This window comes from Argiope bruennichi, chromosome 2 (assembly GCF_947563725.1).
Source record: "Argiope bruennichi chromosome 2, qqArgBrue1.1, whole genome shotgun sequence".
Taxonomy (NCBI): Eukaryota; Metazoa; Arthropoda; class Arachnida; order Araneae; family Araneidae; genus Argiope; species Argiope bruennichi.
Window position 1 is genome coordinate 21,800,647 of NC_079152.1, and position 20,682 is coordinate 21,821,328.

Sequence of the window (20,682 nt, forward strand, 5' to 3'; positions counted from 1 at the left end):
ACCACTTATCAAAATAATTCGTATTAGAATCAAATAGGCATGTATTTCATAGAGAATTTTAAAATTATATTTTGAAGTGAAGAAATAATAAAACTATAATTAATTAAACAAATAAAAAAATAATCGAAACATGAAAATCGTAGCAGACAGACAACCTACAGAATAAAGTAGTTCCTTTCATTGGCAACATTCAGTTTGGCCGGCGCGTTTCTAACTGTAAACACATATTTAATTACAAAATTTCATATCTCTAAAAATGTCGGGTGCTGTGAAGATTATTGGTAGACCAGAAAAGTTCAAGAAGAACCGCAGTACTGAAAAATCAGATGGAGTGGAGCAACTCAAAAAATTAGGTATGTACTTTAATTTTAAAGTCGATTTTGCATCTGTCTTTCGCGAACATTCTTTGCACTTTAAATTGAATTTGTTTTGATATATTCCAATTTAAAGTATTGCATTTTTGTAATTCTAAATTGTTTATAAATTTTTTAAAATTAATAAATGTATCTACGCTGTTTCCCTCTAAAATTGTTCTTGTACATGTGCCAAACTATGACATTGCATTTGTAATCCGATTGCTAAATCAGTGAGTGCAACGTCCTTGATTACACATTTCTTTTTATTTCATTTTTTTTTCTTTGTTTTCTATTTGAAAAAGCGTTCAAATCCTACTGTGGCAGATTATATTTGAAAAAAAGAAATGTAATATAGATTTCGATTTTTATTTTTAATGATAATGTCATTATATTTGAATTTAGTCCTTTTGTTTACCTTTGTTTCTACCTATCACTTAAGAAGAATCTCATATTTAAATTAAATGATATATTATTAAAAAAGTATGATGTTGAAATTTGTTTTTTAGCAATGAATAAGCTAAATACAGAATTTTAAAGAAATTCATATCCTTATTCAATCCTGTAGAGCTTGCATCATTTCTTGCAAATCTTCACATTCTTTTTATTATTTTGTTACAATATGTACTTGAATGGAAAGAAATAATAAATTCTTGCGTATGTTTTAATAAATAATTGTTTTATGACTGCAAATACTCAATCCATGTTACATTTTTCATGGATTACAATTATATATTTCACAAACGACTTACTTTAGTGAATCAACAGTTTACTTTCTAAAAAAATCATCATGAATTTTTTTAATGAAATGCTTTGCTCTTTATATTTTTATTGATGTTTTATTTGTATAGTTTGAATGTTTCATTCAAATATTACTGATTACCTCTAGTAAATGTATAATCATCCTGGTAAGTAAGATTATTTGGGTTAATAGTGTGTTAATTAGCAATGATTCTTACAGTAATAACATATTTTTCAGTTAAATTTAAGGTTAATGTACAATTGCCAAAATTGAATTATTTTAGAGCTTTCTCTTACCTAATGTAATTGTTATAATTTTTATTACAACCTAGAAAAGTTATTTATCATTTTTGATTGCCATTCACAATGGCATGCTTTTGACAAATTTTTGGATGATTAGCTCAATTTTGATGTGTAGAGCGAGAAACTGTGTATTAAGTTTTTTGCAAAAACTTTTAAGGTCATTCAAAACTCTTGAAGTGTATTCAAATTATGTTCAAGGTATTTTTTTTTTTTTATATTCTACCTTTATATTCTACCTTAACGAAATTGAAAAAGTTTTAGCTTTATTTTTAATTGATTAAAATTATTTTTGTGTTTATAAATAAAAATCTATTAATCTTAATTAGTATATGTTAATTCATTGGAATTTCTCCATCTGTAAGGGTATTCTTCCATAATTCTAAACATGTGATGCTGCAGAATGATTTCTAGATTGTTTTCTAGTAATTTTTTTTAGTGATTTCACAATATCTCATTAGAACTAAAACTGATCATTATATAAGCCAATGCTAAAATCTGTCACTAGCATTCAGAAGTTTTTTTTTTTTTTTTTTTCTGTGTGTGTGTGTAAGTGTCTGTGTGTCTGCCTTACTAATGAACGCTAAAAAAAAATTGCAGAAACAGTTAAATTATTCAATATTTTCTTTTTATCTCCATCTTTCAAATCATTATCATTTGAACTTTTTTTTATTGGCAAATGATATTGCTTCTTATTTTGAGTGTATAGTGAGGCTGAGCATTACTTTATTCATATTAATTTTGTTTTTAAAAATATAATTAGCTTTTTTTTTTTTTTTTTTTTTTTACTGCAGATGAATAAAGAATGTTCATATTTTATTATTACATGTTGTTGCCATATAGTAGATAAACTACATATTAACTATTTTATCTTTTCATGGTCAAAGTTTTTATGATAATCCTCTGTTTTATTACTATTAACTTTTAAAGTAATATCCAATCTATTTTTCAAGTACCAAAAGGTATATTTCTATCATCTTAGATATTATATTAAGCTTGAAATTTGTTGGCTAATTGTTAATTTTATTATTGTTCAAAAGAATTTACTTAATTTTTCAAAAAAATTTATATTTAGTTTAGGCAATTGGAAAATTTGTTTATTTATTATTATTTATTTATTTATTTTCAAAATTGAAATATATGGTTTTCATTAGCTGCCCATGGTATCAAAGTGTATAAAGAGTTTCATTAATCAATTTTAAAACCATTTATAATAATCCATCATCTTTGAAATTTTAAATATGATTTTCATTTGTATAGTATTGTGTAATGTCTTTTTTTAATTGTTAAATACTATGGATATTATTAAAATGGCTTTTTTTTATAGATATAAAAATTTACTTAATGTTTTTTTTAAGCAATACTTTCTTCCCCTCCCCTCTTGTTAGCATAGTGTAGAATTATACCAATTGTTCTTTTAATATATATATAGTTATCCCAACTTTGTCTAATTTGATTGATAAGATGTAACAAAAAAATGTGTTTGTTGTAAATTATCATTTGAAAATCTGTATTTTTCGTACTCGTAAGTATTATATAATTTTGCTTTAATGTTTTTGATCGAATCTTTAAAAGGATATACAACAACAACTTAACTTTTTTCACTTTTCTTATCGTCCAAATTCTGTTTTCCATAGTTTTCTATACTTAGAAGAAGAAATTGCTTCTGTTATTGATTGAAATCTTTCATACTAAACCCCACTTCTTTCTTAACTGGCTATGTCATTAATAGTCATGAGTTTCTGGAAAATTTATTTATTTAAATAAGAATTGTTCCTAACCCAAGAAACAACTGATGGACTGAAATTCCAATAGCTAGTATCAATATCCAATTTCTTTAATAAATATAAAATCTTCTGAAAAAAACATTTTTCTGGGAAGGGAGGAAACATATCAACAATGAATTAAGTTTTGATGCCATATTTAAATTCTAAATGATTTAATATGTATTTATTTAGTTGGAAATTGTTAAATAATAGAAATTGTCTGTTATTCTAAAATCAAAGATTAATATTTGATAAAAAAAAAGTATTGTGAATAATTAAAATAAATGATACTAAAATTAGAGAGGAATTTCTGTGGAAGGAATAATGTATTTTCTCTCAGTATAAAAAGTTGCCTGTTTCAAACTCTTTATAAGATGCTTTTAATAAATCAGATAAACTATTTTATTAAAACTTGCAAAAATGCTTGATTCTTCAATTAAATGCCATGGATTACAATTTTTTTTTTTTTTTTTTTTTTTTTTTTTCAAAACAGTTGATGAAATGCCTTTATTCATGTTTTCACATTTCACTAAATCTTTCAAATCATGAAATGGAACACTACCTGCAAATGAATTCCTTAAAAAACAAATAAATCTTCTTCAGGCTATTAACTTCAAACAGATAAAAAAAAATGCTGTCTAATAAAAACATTTTAAAGGATTAAATTTCCTTTACCAAAGCATTACTCTCAAATATTATAAAAGTTTTAATGCCCTTATTTGATTGTATCAGGATAGTGTTTGAATTCCTCCCAATAAAAGATTATACAGAATTTAACTTGCTCTCAATATTCTAGTTTTTTGTTTTTCTATGCATTATAAAATAATTCACATTATTCAGTATTTTATTCTTACTACATATTTGGTTCAAGTATTTAGATCTGTATATTTAATTTTTTTTTTCCCTTATAATTCCATTTTTCATTGATTTTTTTTTTCTTTTTTTTTTCCAAATAATACAGCTGGGCTGCTAATTACTTGAGATTATTCATGCTTAAAACTCTTCAAAGCACTAAAACTTAAATGTATGCCAACAGCGAAAATATATTATCTGTTGATGTATAAGATTAGCTTATAGATCAACAGATAGTGTGTTGTTGATTGTTTAAGAAATGCAATTGCATTGTTGATATGACTAATAAAAAAAACTGATTCTCACAGTAAATCTGTTTACTCCTGCTTGATTTCCATAAGACATCTTTTTTGCTTTGACTCTCTTAGACTCAACAAAAAAAAAAAAAAAAAAAAAAAAAAAAGAAACTGTCATTTAAATAATAAACAATTAACTTGCAATCATGCCTTTCTGCTTGTTTGACCTACAGCAGACTTTTTTATTTTATTTATTTATTGTAAATTGCACCAATAAGAGTGCATTATTATTATTTTTTCCTCGATTAGACATTGCTCTTTTAAGAATCCTTGCCTTCTCCCAAAAAACTAAATATACTAAGTTAGCACTTTGATTTGGGAACAATATAATCTTGTAAATTATAAAACTCAAATGTACTATTTGCTGATTAGCTAGAAGTTTGTTTCCAGTAATTTGATGATCTCACTGCAAGTTGGATAAAATTATTTTCCAGCTTACATATATATCATAATTATACTCAAAGATGTCTTATACATTTATTGTAGTAGATTGGGACATAGAAAATAGATTGCAACATGAACTACACCCACAGGTTTGTCACATCTATCACAGTGATACTCTTTGGGATTCCTACTTTTGATTTGAATAAATAAGGTCTTTTGTTCCTTGGAAAAAATAAAAAAAAGTTTTAAAAAAAAAGCTTGTTTTAACTGAAATTAAAACATAAAAAATAAAAATGAGAACCCTCCTAATGAATTACATAGGGTAATTCCCATTCCCAATATTATATTATGTTCATGATGTTGGTTATTTTTAGTTATTTTCCCATGGTTCTTTATTTTTCATTTGGTTCTCGCAATTAATAAGTAAGATGTCTTATTAAAGATGCTAATTGGTAAGAAAGGAAATATAAAATATGTTTACAAAAGTAATGAATCTTATTTTTATTTTCATCTCTAAAAATATGTAATTAAAATTAATGCTATTCTATTTAAGGGGCTTTATTTGTTGCGAGTCTGAATTAGCATTATTATTCCACCTATACCATTTTTTTTAATCATTATGACAGACTTCTCTTTGAACCCTATTAATGGAATACATATTCAAAATTATTCTGATATCATTAAGCTGATTAAAGTGAAGCATATTATCATTATAACCTATATTGAAATAGCAATAATATATGATAAATTCTTTTAATGTCCTTTGGTGACTTGAGTATTTCATCAAAAGTTTCATTCATAAAGAAAAATGTCAGATATTAGACCATGAGTAAAATTTCATAATCAAAATTGATATCCAGATTTAACTCCGTAAAAAAAAAAAAAAAAAAAAAAGTTTTAAAATGACCTTATTCTCTAAGTATGAATGTAGAAATTCATTTGAAATTCTCTTTTGTAGCTCAGGACAGTGTAAAACCTGATGTACCTCCAGAGGAAGAAGAAGATGAGATCCTCGATGAGGAGGGCCTTCGTCTCAAAGAACAAAATATCTTGGAACAGGGGCAGCTGCTCAGTCGTACAGGAAAGGCTGTTGGTAAGATCTATTTAAAATTATAGTTTCAGAGTAAAAAGTTTTTATTTCTGTGTCTGACTTCTTTTTTTTTTTCTCCATTAAATGACTTCATTTTTTTTTAAGCAAAGAAATTGGAACTGGTAGAAGATTAATCTGAATATAGTTATATAAAGATTTGATTATTAAAAAAATTTATATAATTGCAAGTATACTTATGTTATATCAGCAAAAATATATAATAAGTGTGATGGTTTCTCCCACAGAATTGGGCAACTTGATAAAATCAACTAGACCATTTTTGAATAAAATCAGCAAAGCCAAAGCATCCAAATTAGTTCGAGCTCTTGTAGATCTCTTTTTAGACATGGAAGCTGAGACTGGAATGGAAGTAAGTCTTTTTATTAGTCAAGGAACTTTTTTATTGATAATTTTCTTTCTCAATGTATAGAAACTGTATTATTTCAGCATTTATCATGCTAGTTGTTGCATTTCTGTATGTATTTAAATTAGCTGTGAAATTTATTTAATTAGGTAGATCTGTGTGTCGAGTGTATTGAGTGGGCCAAACAAGAAAAAAGAACTTTTCTGAGACAATCTCTTGAAGTAAGCATATGACATGTGTTTTCTTTAATACATATTAGTGTATTAATTTATGTCTACTATTTTTGTTGAAATTTTTAATGAGAAGAGATCCTACTATTGTGTATCAGCAACAGTAAATATAATTAATTATAAATAACTTGCTCATTTTGCTTTCATCTTGAATTTGCTTTAAATATAAAGTAACTTTTTTCATTTGATTTATATAAATTTGTATTGCAATTTATTAAGTAATGTAAAATATCTAAAAACATTTAAGCAATGTAAAACTTATTTGTATACCAAGTAGAGACTCAAAAAGATGATCTCAAAATTTTTGATTTAGTCTTGTTTTAGAATAAGAACATGTATAAATATATTTTATTACTTAACTAGTCACATTTGATGATCTGCTGATTTACGGGAATTAATGGTTTGCTAAAAATTTTTAATTAAATATTTTATAAGCTTGGGCTTGTATTTTGTGTGTTAACCACATGCTAATGATGATTTTTAAGCTTAACCTCATATCATTAGTAAACATCGTTAGATTTTAGATATGACTAAAATGTCATCCTTGGTGATCCCCCCCCCCCTTAATAACTGACATGCAGTTTACATAAGTGTCCTATGTATCTTTAAAGTTTGATATGAATGCAATATACACTATTTAAAAAGCTTTGCACTGTTAGCGTTAATTTAAAACAGAATTGTTTAAACTTTAACTAATACCAGATTATTATTTTTTTTAAATGAAGCATTTTTATTTAAAATTTAAGAATGAAAAATAGAATCATTCAACATTGTAGTTTTATGTGCATTACTGAATATTTTTTATGATTTGTGTAATAAATCAGAAGACTATTCAATAAAAATTTCTTAAATTTAACAAAATTCAATGCAATACAGTAAGAAATCAATATTCAAGCAATAAGAATACTACATTTTTGAGTTTCCAAATATATAAAAGCAAAGAAATGTTTGTTTGAAAATAAGCATACTATAAAAAAATCTCATCATTACTTAATTGTGATATTCAGTTTTAATTGTGGTACAACACATTTCAACAAGTATATAAAAAGCTTACTTCGAATAGAAAACTACATACTATGGAAAAATAAGCCTTAATTTCATGCTTTCATCATTAACATTTGAAGTATGATTCGATATGAAATATTTGTAATAATAACGAAAAGAATTCAAGTTTTATTTTAACAATTAATTTTATTTTTGTAAAATATATTTAAAGTATCAAGTATGACCCATTCCTCTGAAAGTACCGATTCCAGTATTTACAGAGTTGATTTGCATCTTTCTTGAGATCAGTTAATTTTTTTATGTAATAATTCTTCGTTCTTTTTAAATATCCTAAACTCTTTTTATATAAATTTATTCATTTTATTGTTCAATTAATCAGACTTGTTTTTCTTTTCAGTATTTATGCTTGACACAGTACATTATTTTATATTGTTCAGCTTTTTTGTTCCAAGTCTGTATCTTGTCTAAAATATCTGATATCATTGAAAATATAATTTTTTTGAATTTTAAGATAATATAAACATTGTTTTTGTGCTGTGGTATTTTCCAAAGCTATTACAAATAAAGACCTCCAAAATTTTGCTTAATTTGTAATTAATTAAAATTATAATTAAAAAAATTCTTAAAATATTTATTCCTAAAAAGTATCTGGTTGCTCTAGACCCGACATTCAACTTGTAAAGTGCACAACACACACATTCATCTTTATTGTTAGTAGAGATATCTTTAAAATATCTGCATTTTTGATGAATTGGATTAAAAATTGAAGATAAATGCTATTTTCTTATTGAAATTTAACATGCATATAACCAACTCGAGCATTTGCTGTTATTACTTGTATTGACTGTGATGAATAATTTACTATCATTTTATTATGATAAGTGTTTCTAATAAAATGAAGTTGTAAAAATGAAGATATACTATCTGCCTTTGGCAATCAGCTTGTTAGCCCATATTATTGACATTTTAAGCTGTTACATAAAAAAATAATTGAATTAATGTTTTATTAATTACTGCGATTTGTTTAACTTGTTAAAAGTGTATATTCTATGAAATACAAATGGAAGCTAAAATCCTATTTCGAAAATAATGTCCATAGAAAGCATTTTTTCCCCCCATAAATCTTAACTGTAGCATTGGAAAAACATGTGATTGAATATTATAATGAATAAATTTGTATTCAGTCTAACATTAAAAGCATTGTTACAGATGCGCTTGACCACCATCTAATAATAAAACAAATTGAAATTGAATTGAAACAAATGAATTAACAAAAAATTGGATTTCCTACTTTATTTAAATGATTATTGACAAAATCTTACTTTACAAGCAGCATAAACCAGTAAATTTAACATAACTTATTAATTCATCATAGTTATAAAATGCGTATTGCATTTAGAACTTTTATTAAAATTGCAGATAAAGGAAATTGATATTATTAAAAGTTTTTTTAAGATAATGTAAAAGTCATTCTTCCTAGATAATTGTTTTGAAAGTATGATTATCAATTTCCATTGGTAAATATAGCAATTACTCAACTGGAAACAGTTAAGTCTATTTTTTTACTGAATTAAACTTTTAGCTTGATGCTTATTTCTTAAGTTCTTTTACATCTTTCCTCTAATTAAATAGAATCTTTGGTCATTCACTGAACTCCCTTTAGAGCGTTTTAATAATATTTTACAGTTCCATTAATTAGTGATTCATTGAATAAATGCAGGTGTAAAAATGTTCTGTGAAGCAGTATGAAAAATGTTTGTAGAGCAATTTGTTTATATTTGATGTACCATTAAACAAGTAATAAAAGTGATTTCAATGTCATATACATAACTTTTTGCATATAGAGAGATATAGTTTAGCTATGACCATATAAATTCTTTTGGCAGTATACAGATAAAAATGCTAGTATGTGACACCTCCACTAAATGTTACGAATTTGTAATAGTACTTCCCTGCGCTGTAAATATCCTGCTACAGAAGATAGTTTAAGACATAAGTATTTGCTACTGAATGGATGTTGAGTCAATTATCCCCATCTTTGAAAAAAAAATCATCCAAAATGTTTGAGAATCTTGACTTTAAAAAGGTGCAGATGAGAGTGCGTTAAAAGTGAATAGTAGTCAGTTGAGTTAAGCTGCAATGAGAAGTTGAGCAAAGTCTGTCCACCAATTCTCTCTGGTGACTTCATGCTTTTATGGTTGTTTATTGCCTTTATGAAAAGTCGTGTCATGTGAAAACTGTTACAAAATAAAATTAATATCTGAAAATTTTCTCATTTTTAGGCAAGATTGATCGCTTTATATTATGATACACACAGATATTCTGATGCCTTACAATTAGGTAGGTAATCCTTTCAATGCAGTTTGTATAAATGAGGGTATTAATTATTATAAAATATTGCCGTACTATTAAAAATATCTGAAGGTTGCACTGCCATTTGCAACATTTTTATCTTTCTTCTTTCTTTGTTATAAGTGCAAAATTGTACATATTCTATTTTAAATTAGGTAATAATGTTACTTTTATGACTCGAAATAAGGGGGAAGTAGTTTAATACAAATATATTCTGTGCATAATGACATGTATGACTTTTTTTAATATATTGCAATTTAATAATATGTAATCCATTTGGTCTTGAATCTATATTATTAGTAGCTTTTTTTCCTACAGAACGAAACTTTAAAAGTTCATGCTAATGATGTTATATTTTTGGCCCTTTTCTTAGGAAGTGGTTTATTGAAAGAACTGAAAAAGATGGATGACAAAAATCTTTTGGTGGAAGTCCAGCTTTTAGAGAGCAAAGTTTATCATGCCCTGAGCAATTTACCGAAAGCAAGGTAAAATAAATTTTATTTTTATTTTACCAATTTTTCAATGTGAATACAAACAATCTATAAACATAACTGTTTTCAGACTTTCTTTATTATTAAATTGCTGCTTGTCGAAAAAAATTGGCATATTAACTTTTTCTTTATGATTTCAGAATAAATTAATTTCTTTTAAAATAATCTTTTATTATAGTCTGCAAATTGCTTCATAGCATTTGTTCTATAGTTTTCTATCATATAGTTCCAGATATATACAAAAAAACATTTATACAAATTTCAAATCTGTATATAAGTTGAAATGATTTTTTTTTTTTTTTTTTTTTTTTTTTCAAATGTTACCATGGGAATGAAAATATTGTCAGACTGGTAAAATGCGTTAAATATTTTTTCAATCAAATCACTATAAAGTAATGCTAATGATAATAGCTCTAAATTTGGTAACTCTGATACATTTTTTTTTTTCCCATATTTATTTTCTATCTGGTATCGAGGATGATCAGGCAACCAGTAGTTATGAGAGAATTTCTGGAGATTGGAAAAGGTCAGGGAATTTATTCTGATGTTGGAAATTTTTTAAAAATTGGAAATTCTAATGTTAAAGGACAATTTTCTGATATTTTTTCTTCGGTAAAATGAAACATCATTGGCAACTAATGGAAAATCGGTCATTTACTGACAGTCAAAAGCAGAAACCACACACTAGGTTGAGGAAGATTTATATTAAAATATCTGAGGGTATGTAACATCACTGGTTTTTGTGAAGTTCTTACAATTCTGAAGAACTCTTAAGGATCTAGATTATAATGATTCAAATTGTGCTGGATGTTCTGTATCTGTTTACCAGATTATTATTTGCTTTATCTTTGTATTCTATACACTTATCTAAAAAAATTTACTCCTTTTATCCCATTTTCTTCCATTATTTAGGGCATTGCAATGATAATTTGATTATATAATTTGTTAATTCGTCATTTTTAGATCATGTTGCATTTGCGGTTAGGTTTAGCTGTAGCCAAAGCAATTTAGGTACAATAAAATTGGTTAAATTAACATTTGGAGTTACAATGGAATAGAAAGATTAACCATCATATCTAATTTATTACATATGTAATATATTCCCAAGAGTTTTTGTTAGCATTTTTTCAGGACAATTAAATTTGCATGCATGTATATTTATTGAATTAGGAAGTACCAGACATCCTTCCTAATATTTTCTTAACACTTTTTTTGTGTGTGTTTATTTTTAAATATTGTGAATATGGATCTTTTACTAAATTCTTCCTTTGGATGGATGTTGTGAACAACATGGATTGGATTGCTGATATTTTCTTCTGGCTTTTTTTTTAAAATTTGCTCCTTTAAAATATTTTTCCTTTTATGCAGTAGAGAAAAAAAAATTGATAAGGTCCAATTCTCCACTTATTTTATTATGTTGTGTGTTAAGCATTTAACCAATATGCAAAAGATTTTTTATTATAGTTGATGGGCTAAAAGTTTATCAATTTTTCATTGAATATTTTTTTTTTGTTTTTATAAATGATCCCCCCCCCCTTCTGCTAATAGAATTATTGTTCAGTTCTGATATGTGTGTTGGTGAACACTATGGAAGTATGGATAGGGAAGAACCCAATGAAAGGAAACAAATCATTTCATTTTTATGCATTCTGCCAGTGTGCATGCATTTTCGTATTGCATATTTCATGAGTAAATCTGACAAGCAGTCCTGAGATAATGACTGTTGGCTAAAAATGTGTCTAGATAAGCATGTACCTTTTAATGTTGGTTAATATATTTACATAAAAAGGGAAATGTTTTATATAATTAAATCTTTTCTGTTATTCAATTATTGAAAATGTTTTTTTATTTTTATTTTCTAGCATTGAATTTTATTTTACATTGATTTTAGTTAAAAGAGTAAAATGGCTTTGTTCATATTATCATCATGTTAAAAACATATTGTGCAGTAAATAAAGAAAGCAACATTATTTTGAGAATATTAGATAGATCTGAAAAATGTCAGCAAAATTTTTTTTAAAAAAAATCTGGAAATATCAGGGAAATTCAAACTGCAGAAGTGATGGCCATAGTATGTATCTTATCTACTGTATATGCAACAATCTTATTATTTCTGTTTGTTTGTTTGAGTGATGAACAGGAAGAGAAATTATTATATAGTAAATTTCAAGTTACAGGTGATCACATTTGTAGGAAATTCTAATTACAAATCCTTGATGAGACATAAAAACCAGCAATAATAAACAGTTTTGGAAAAACTTATTTTCACAAAAGAAAAATAAATCTTGCTTTATTTTAATTATTTTTTAATTAATTTAAGAATTATTTACTGTAAAAATGAAAAGTGCTGCATTTGATTATATTTGGAAAATATTGCTTGTGCTTTTCAACTAATAAAAATCTTTTTTTGCAAGATTAGTGAATCCATATATAAGCTGACCATTGTAGTTAAGTTTTAGAAAAAGTTCCAAAAATTCTCAACTTATACACGAAAATATACATTATATACTGTTATGATTTATTTAGAATTCTTTTAAATTCATAAGTTCTATTACCAGAAAGCCAATGCTCTAGATTATAACTTTATAAATATGTTGCTGTTATTCATTAAAATATTTAATAAAGTTAAAAACAGGCATTATTATTTATAAAAATTACTTTTCTGATCTATAGTATTTTCAGTGTTTCATTTTATTTGTGTGGAATAAATGAAATGTGTTTTAAAAAAAATTAAAAACCTATTTCTTAAAGAGCTGCTCTGACCTCTGCTCGAACAACTGCCAATGCAATCTATTGTCCTCCTAAACTTCAAGCAGCCTTGGACTTGCAATCTGGTATTCTTCATGCAGCAGATGAAAAAGATTTTAAGACAGCCTTCTCATATTTTTATGAAGCATTTGAAGGATACGACTCTGTAGATAGTCCAAAAGCCATGCAATCGCTCAAATACATGTTACTTTCCAAGGTTATGCTCAACCAGTGAGTATTTGAATTCTTCATGTTTGTTATTATTTTTATGCAAGTTTCATATTTAAGGTTAAGCAATGTTATTGACAATGACTAATAGGTTCAGGGCAATGGGCTGACATGGTAAATTCTGTCTAATGTGAAATATGCAAATTATTGATATGTACATGTTAAAAATATTTAGTAAACACTTTTTATTGTTGTGTATTTTTTACATTTATATTATTCCTCTCTCTGAGATAATGAAGACTGACTAAATTCATAGAGAGAGTTGAAATTCTCAGCAACAATATACAGGCAAAAAAAAAAAAAAAAAAAAAAGAGTTCATGCTAGTGAAAGATGAAATGCATAAACCGACTAAGCCCAGAATTCTGTTCAGATAAAGAGGTGGAGATAATGGTAAATTTTGCTGCTAAACGTAACGATAATTTTCATCCTAGGCTCTTTTCCACATTTTAGTGATTGATTATTGGTTCAATTAATTTTCTTTTATGCTGAATGCAAGATTATAATTCCAGATAAGATTTATTCTACATACAGGTTTGATAAATATTACTCATTAAGGGGGGATGTAAGTAGAGCTAAAAGGTATTACAAATAACAACATGTAATTTTTTGTTATAAGAAATGTCCTTTTGTTAATCAACACATCTGATACTAGTTGGCTATGAGTTGAGTTATAGCTTCTTATGAAATGTAAGCATGTGACATCATTCTGACTAATGAAACGAAGTCTTTTTATTTGCCCCCCCCCCAAATTAAGAATGCTAAAAGAAAATGTTCTGTATCATCTCCCTTTGAAACTAAAATAAAATTGTGAATAGTGAATGAATAATAATCAAAAAATGTGAAATGATTTCTATTGAGTAGTAGGTGTGATTTTATTTCACTATATTGTTACACAGATTAATTTCAGGTAATAGTTTATCAAAGAAAAGATAAAATTAATTTTGAATCATTTTATTGTCAATAATACCAGTATCAAAAGCATTTCTTATAAAAAAAATTATATGTTACTTCATACCAAGAAGTTGCATGCTATTTTATCAGAGCTTTTCTACTGGAATGTTGGGTGTCAAGCTTATTTATAATGTAATTTTAAACTATTTTTTCCCCATTGTATCAAAATAAAAATGAAATATTATATGAGATAATAGAGATACCAAATTCTTAATGACTTCTTTTTAAGCCTTATGTTTTCTATTAGTAAGAATTGATTATTCTTTTTAATAAAACAGTTTATTATATTTAGTTTTCTGCATTTGTTTGCAAATTATGGCAAAGTAATATAATTATTTGTATATTCTGTGTTTATTTAGACCAGATGAAGTGTCTTCCATCATTCTTGGAAAACTGGTACTAAAATATGCTGGCCCTGAAGTCGATGCTCTGAAAGCCATTGCTCAAGCAAGTCGTAAAAGGTCCATGGCTGATTTCCAACAGGTACGAATGTTAATGTTATTGCATTTATTTTGAGTATCTAATGATTAAACCGAAGGCTGAGATAGGAAAAGCATGTAATAATTATTATTAACATAGTTTTATGCTTTAAAAATGTAAAAGGGTATTTAGATAATTCATTAAAAAATTAATGTTAAAAATTCAGCCTGCTTCAAAGCAACAAATTTCTTTTCTTTTTCTCCAGACTTTCTTCGGTTTTAAAGAATTTTGCTAATAATTTTTAGTTAAAAATAAATTTTCCATCTTCTAGACAAAATAATTGCCTTTAAAATGATGGTTAAATTGAAAGGAAATATATATACATCTTTTGGTTTGTTGAGTTTATTTTATATAAATCATTAATTACTTATATCACACTACAACCATTCAACTATAATTTTCAATCAATTTGGGGCAATTAGGAGACAAACTTTTTTTTTTTTTTCCCTGTCCTTGTAAAATGGGGTGTATAATATATTTAAAGTGTATTTTATTAGAATTTTTTCCCTGAAATTCATGAATAAATTGGTTGGAATTCAGCATACTTACTTCTGATTTAATGTACTAAAAGGAATAAAGTCTGATGTGTATTAAATCATGAGTTAAGTCTCATGAAGAAAATCTTATTCATTAAATGTTATTTTTTGATAGTCAACAGTTAGGTGTTTTAAAAATAAACCAGCAATCCTAGAACTAAAGATATCTTTATTTAAACCATTATTATATACAATTATACATGCTGCTGGATTTTTAAAATCATCTGATCACAAATTTAGGCCTCAATAGTTTTTCTTCTTCTCACCTACATTGATCTGATTGTATATCTGTTAAATTCAAAGCTCAATAATTTGAGGTCCATTAAATTGAAATTACAAATTTAAGAATTTTTTTAAAAATTTAATTAGAAAACATGTAGGTAAATATCATGAATATCATCGGCTAGCATTACCCAGTAAAATTGTTTTGGCAGTTTCCCATGAAAATTAAGTAATTTTTTAAATACATTTTAAAGCTCTGAAAAGTTAAAAAGGAAGTTATGAAACTTTTAACATAATCACCAATATTTTTTCCATGCATCTGATTAATATGCTGTCTCACGGTGCAAGAAAGTCAAGAATTTAATTTTGCAATAATTTTAATATAAGTAAATTTTGACTTTAAATAATCATTGTGCATTGAATTTTTTTCTCTTGCCCTTATTTGTTATGTAATTTTTATTTCATTCCTTTTTTTAAGGCTCTTGTAAAATTTAGAAAAGAATTAGTGGAAGATCCTTTTATCAAATCTCATTTGAATACTTTATATGATACCATGTTAGAACAGAATTTGTGCCGGATTATTGAACCATTTTCTAGAGTGCAAGTAAGTGGCTTTTTTTTTTTTCTTCCAATTTTAATTTTTAATTAAGGTAAACAAGAAAAAATATTGTTGCATATTCTGGAAATGCTTGTTTTTGTTCTAATTTGAAAAAAATTTATAATTATTATTAAAAGAGATTACCAATAATAAAATGAAAGTTTCATGATCCTACATATTAAAATAATTTAATGGATGTTTATCATTAATTATTTGTGTTTGTCCCTTTCTTTTAAAAATGTTTACTAGTTCCCAGTTTGAATTTTTTTAAATATATTTTTAAAATGTTGCTATAAATAATTTCTGATTAATGCATTAAATTGCAGATTTCAGTTTATGCTTTCTTTTTTCTAGGTATCGCATATAGCAAAAATCATCAACTTGACTGTGGTAAGAATACTTTTTTCCCCTTTAATTTCTCAAAATTTATTAACTAATTGCTTCAGGCAGTAGGCTGGTTCACTGGAAATTTTAGTTATATTTAATTTGAGATAAATAGTTTAGTGCCCATGATTCTGTAAAATTGTCTATCTAGCATTAAAATTGTGTCATTTTAAATTCTGTATATTGTATACATTCCTTTCTCTCGTGGAGAATCATAATGGCATTAAAAACTTAAATATACAGTTCATCTTATCTTGAATATTCGTCTTATAAATTTTGTGGTGTTGTAACTTCGTCTTTTTATATGTCATGTAAATTACTCTGCTATTAAACAAATTCTTTCTTCTTTTAACTTTCAACAATGGGGAAAAAAATCATGCGATCAGATATTTGACAAAACAATAAAACTGATTTGAATTTCAGGGCAATAATTCATTCAGGAATTGCTATTGTTAAAAATTAAGCGAAAAGATGTTTTTTAAAAATTACCAAAATTCAGCAAAAATTCACATGACTATTAGTGCAATTAAAAAGGCAATTTGATTTTGAAGCAGTATAAAATTCATTTTTATGCAATAATATTTTTGAAAGCTATTATGAAAAATGCCAAAATTCAACTTCAGTTTTAATTAATAAAAATTGCTTCCAAATGAACACTCTCATCTTTTGAAGTATATCTGTGCGAAATTGTGACAATTCTGTAAGCACTAATACTTACAAAGACACATTCCTTTTTTTATTATTATTATTAATAGAAATATATTGAAACACATAAGCATTCAACCACAGCAAGTTGAACTGTGATAATAGTTTTGGAAGCTATCATGAAAAAAATATCAAAATTGAGCTTAATTAAAATTTCAAAAATTTGCTTCATGTTGTACATTTCCGTTCTCTAAAATATTGTTACAAAATTTTTCTATACAGCAAAATACCGTCGATCAATCGTAATTACTCAGCGCATTTAATTGCTATAGTTCAGCAGCTTTCTTGCTGTCTAATCCTCCAAGACCTCTACGTGTCGGCGACTCCGGCTCCTCTCACACAGGACTTCTGACGATACACACGACACGACTTCCTCAGCTTCAGATTGCCCATCTTTTATAGTTCCGGGAGGCGGGGCTAGAATCTTCAGACCAATCAGGGCGTAGCTGGCTGTACCTCGTGTCTTAGTGGATGGATCGTGAAAGTTCTCGAACCTTCTGGTATTATCCATTTAGTCGCCAAACTCGCCAAATGTATCGCCAAGCCGCCAAATGCTCGCCAAGTCTGTCGCCAAGCTCTAAGTTCATTGATCTCAGCACGTACAGGACCGATCGTGCAACGGTCTTTCTTACGATGACTCTATTCGTGCCGGGTAGCAATATTATAGGTTTGTAACAATATGTATATGTCAATTTGGTGGGTCTAGGTTGAATAGTCTGACTTATAGAAACCAATAGACATATTCATCTTTAATATTAGTAGAAATATACTGTAATTTTATATGCAAAGAAGAGATGTTAGACTTTTGAATGAAAAATTGCACTTTATAAATTATTGGCTTTATTTTATAAATACAGGATCAAGTAGAGAAGAAATTGTCTCAGATGATTCTAGATAAGAAATTTAATGGTAAGTATGCTATATTGTTCAAGATAGCTCATTCTCTATTAATACTTTCTGAGAAAAAGTCATGTTTGTAATGCCATATTTTTCTAAATAACTTTGATATAGCAGCTTATTGTAAACGACATTTAAAATGTAGAAATGACAATGTTAAATTTAAATAATGCAAATACATAAATTTGAATTGTTTTCTTGTTGGTCAAATCTTTTCAATTCCTAAATGCAAAACTTTTATGTCGCATAAAATTAACTAAAAAATAAAGTTTCAAACCGGAATCAATTATAAACAAAATACAACTATGCACGATTACTATTAATTAAAAATCTTAGAACTTTTTAATAGAAACACTTGAATTCAAATGTCTCAGAATTTAATATCATTTTTTTTTTAAGAGAGCATTTCTTCTATTTTATAAGTGAGATGCATTTTAATCAATCAAATATAAATTACTTTTTGACAAATGCTATTAAAAAATAATAAACTAGAAGATATATTAATATGCAACTAAAGTAGACCTGAATATAATTAAAATTTATCATGTCAACTAAATGTATATTTATTATTGATATTCTGTAAAATATTCATTCATAACTTTATTCCTTTATTTTTAACTTGAAATATCTCTAACCATGAAATAATTTTAAATTCTAGCAAAGTACACTTACTTTATGTTTAATGATTGCCTCCTTTGAGATAAGATATTTTATTGTAATATATTATCTTCATTTTTTTATATAATAAACGGAACATTTCTTCAGGCATTTTAGATCAGGGAGAAGGAGTGCTGATCATCTTTGAAGATGCCCCCATCAATCAGACATATGAAAAGACCTTGGAGACCATCCAGAGCCTCGGGAAAGTGGTTGATGCCCTGTATCAAAAAGCCACCAAACTCTCTTAAGGGGACTTGTGTTTTAATGCATCATCAAAACTGTTTCTTAATATATTATATATATATATATATGAATAAGGTTGTATAAAAGAGGAAATTCATTATAAAGTACTTATTCTTTCATGCTTGTATAAAATCTTGTCTACTTTTTCCTTTCATTAACTCGCTTTCCTTGTTGTTGAGTTGTAGATACAAGCATATTTATTTTAAATAACAGCTGAGTGCCTGGGCGAGCTAATGATATTTATAAATTTGACAGTTTTACATCAGATTATTATTATCTTGTTATAAATGTTACGTTTTTATATTCTTCCTCTTTGACTATCAGGAGAACACATGAATTAAGTGCTCTTTTATATCACTAAAACATTCTTACCCAATGTGTTATGAAATTGATTTTTGTTGTATTTTTCTTTACTGTTCAGTGACTGACTGTAGATATTAATTCGAATGTCAGAAATGGGCATGGATTGTTCTATTTTACTTCTTGTCTATTTCATTTATTATCCATAATGCACTAGTAACTATTTCAAAAGCAAATGGTCTTCCATCTTCTGACTTTCTCTACCCCCATTCCATATTGTGCTTCATTATGTTGATTACAATTTAAAACATAAATCTTGTTTATATGAGCTAACATCATTTTATAGCATTATGTTTGGCTAAAATATAAGGTGCCTTACATTTGGGATGAATTCAAACTTCCTTTTTCTGAATCTGCATCAGTTGTTTATAATCTTGTAAAGAAACTTGTTGAAACAGATGCAAAATTACTTTTGACTATCTGGCTTATTTGAATCATAATATAGCTGAAACTTGTATAAAGTAGCTGCATTTTAAAAAAATAAATTATTCAAAAAAAATTATATTGTTTTTTTATAACATTTTAGAATTTAAGGATAAAAAAAATCTTAAAAGGAGGAATTTTCTGTTTATATTACTTTGGCATGTATTTCATAGAAGCCCAAAAAGAGGCTTTTATTGTTGAGTTTTTGACATGCAGCTCCTCAAAATTACATTAGTAGGCAAATGAGCTTGGACTTCATGACTAGATTCAAGATCTAATTCCTCTTGATATGCACTCTGCTTACAGATCTCTGGTGAATATTTAGTATATTCTTTTGTTTGCGAGAAAATTTGATTTTGTTGTCATTTTTATCATTTAGGTATGGTTCAAAGTTTCTGAAAATAACCCTCATGTAATTTTATTCTTTTTTTTTTTTCCCACTTCAGCTATACACTTATTTAATTACACATGACTATTTTTAATGGTGTGATAAGATTAAATAGATAAATGATATATATATATAAAGTAATACTTTTTAATTCTTAAAATTACACAAAAACTTTTAAAATTTAAAAATAAATCTTCCATATCAAAAATAAGGCTTAAATCTAAAGTCATATCTTTAAAAAAAAATGGCCTCTGATCTGGGAAGAAATTTGATTCCTTCAAATATAGCAGATTTTAGGCAATTAAATCTCCAATATTTATATTATCATTACTTATCTATATATTCTGTGTTATGGCCTTATGAAATTTACGCCAAGTGGTCTACTACATCAACTTCTACGTTATCTCTGTTCTACACTCCATATTAAAGTCAAGTTTTTGTGTGTATGCATCAGTTTTGTTATTGTCTTGATTTAGGCTAAAAAATATGACATTTTGCTTTGATAAGTATGTAAAAAGCAAATATATATATATATAATAAATCCCTTTTGTGAAAATTTCAAATCCAAAAGTATTTTAACATTCCTTTATTTAAAAAATGCCCTTTTTAAATGATTAATTCTTCTAAAGCAACA

The 20,682-nt window shown here is 26.5% G+C and overlaps 1 protein-coding gene across 1 annotated transcript; it reads left to right on the plus strand.

Moving 5' to 3' along the window:
- Positions 1-161: 161 nt before the first annotated feature.
- LOC129954982 (26S proteasome non-ATPase regulatory subunit 11-like) lies at positions 162-18,996 on the plus strand. Its single transcript, XM_056068187.1, has 12 exons — positions 162-353; positions 5,651-5,785; positions 6,028-6,152; positions 6,296-6,367; positions 9,664-9,721; positions 10,107-10,218; positions 12,976-13,203; positions 14,512-14,635; positions 15,869-15,994; positions 16,343-16,378; positions 17,935-17,986; positions 18,740-18,996. The coding sequence occupies exons 1-12, from the start codon at positions 257-259 to the stop codon at positions 18,880-18,882; spliced, it is 1,308 nt and encodes a 435-aa protein (XP_055924162.1). The 5' UTR covers positions 162-256; the 3' UTR covers positions 18,883-18,996.
- The last annotated feature ends 1,686 nt before the right edge of the window (positions 18,997-20,682 follow it).

What these genes read in the sequence shown, in the direction of transcription:
- LOC129954982 (XM_056068187.1), top strand. Translation starts at nt 257, where the DNA reads ATGTCGGGTGCTGTGAAGATTATTGGTAGACCAGAAAAGTTCAAGAAG. An exon ending in TCCAAGGTTATGCTCAACCA is followed by an intron (nt 13,204 to 14,511) that starts GTGAGTATTTGA and finishes GTGTTTATTTAG; the next exon opens with ACCAGATGAAGTGTCTTCCA. An exon ending in AAATCATCAACTTGACTGTG is followed by an intron (nt 16,379 to 17,934) that starts GTAAGAATACTT and finishes TTATAAATACAG; the next exon opens with GATCAAGTAGAGAAGAAATT.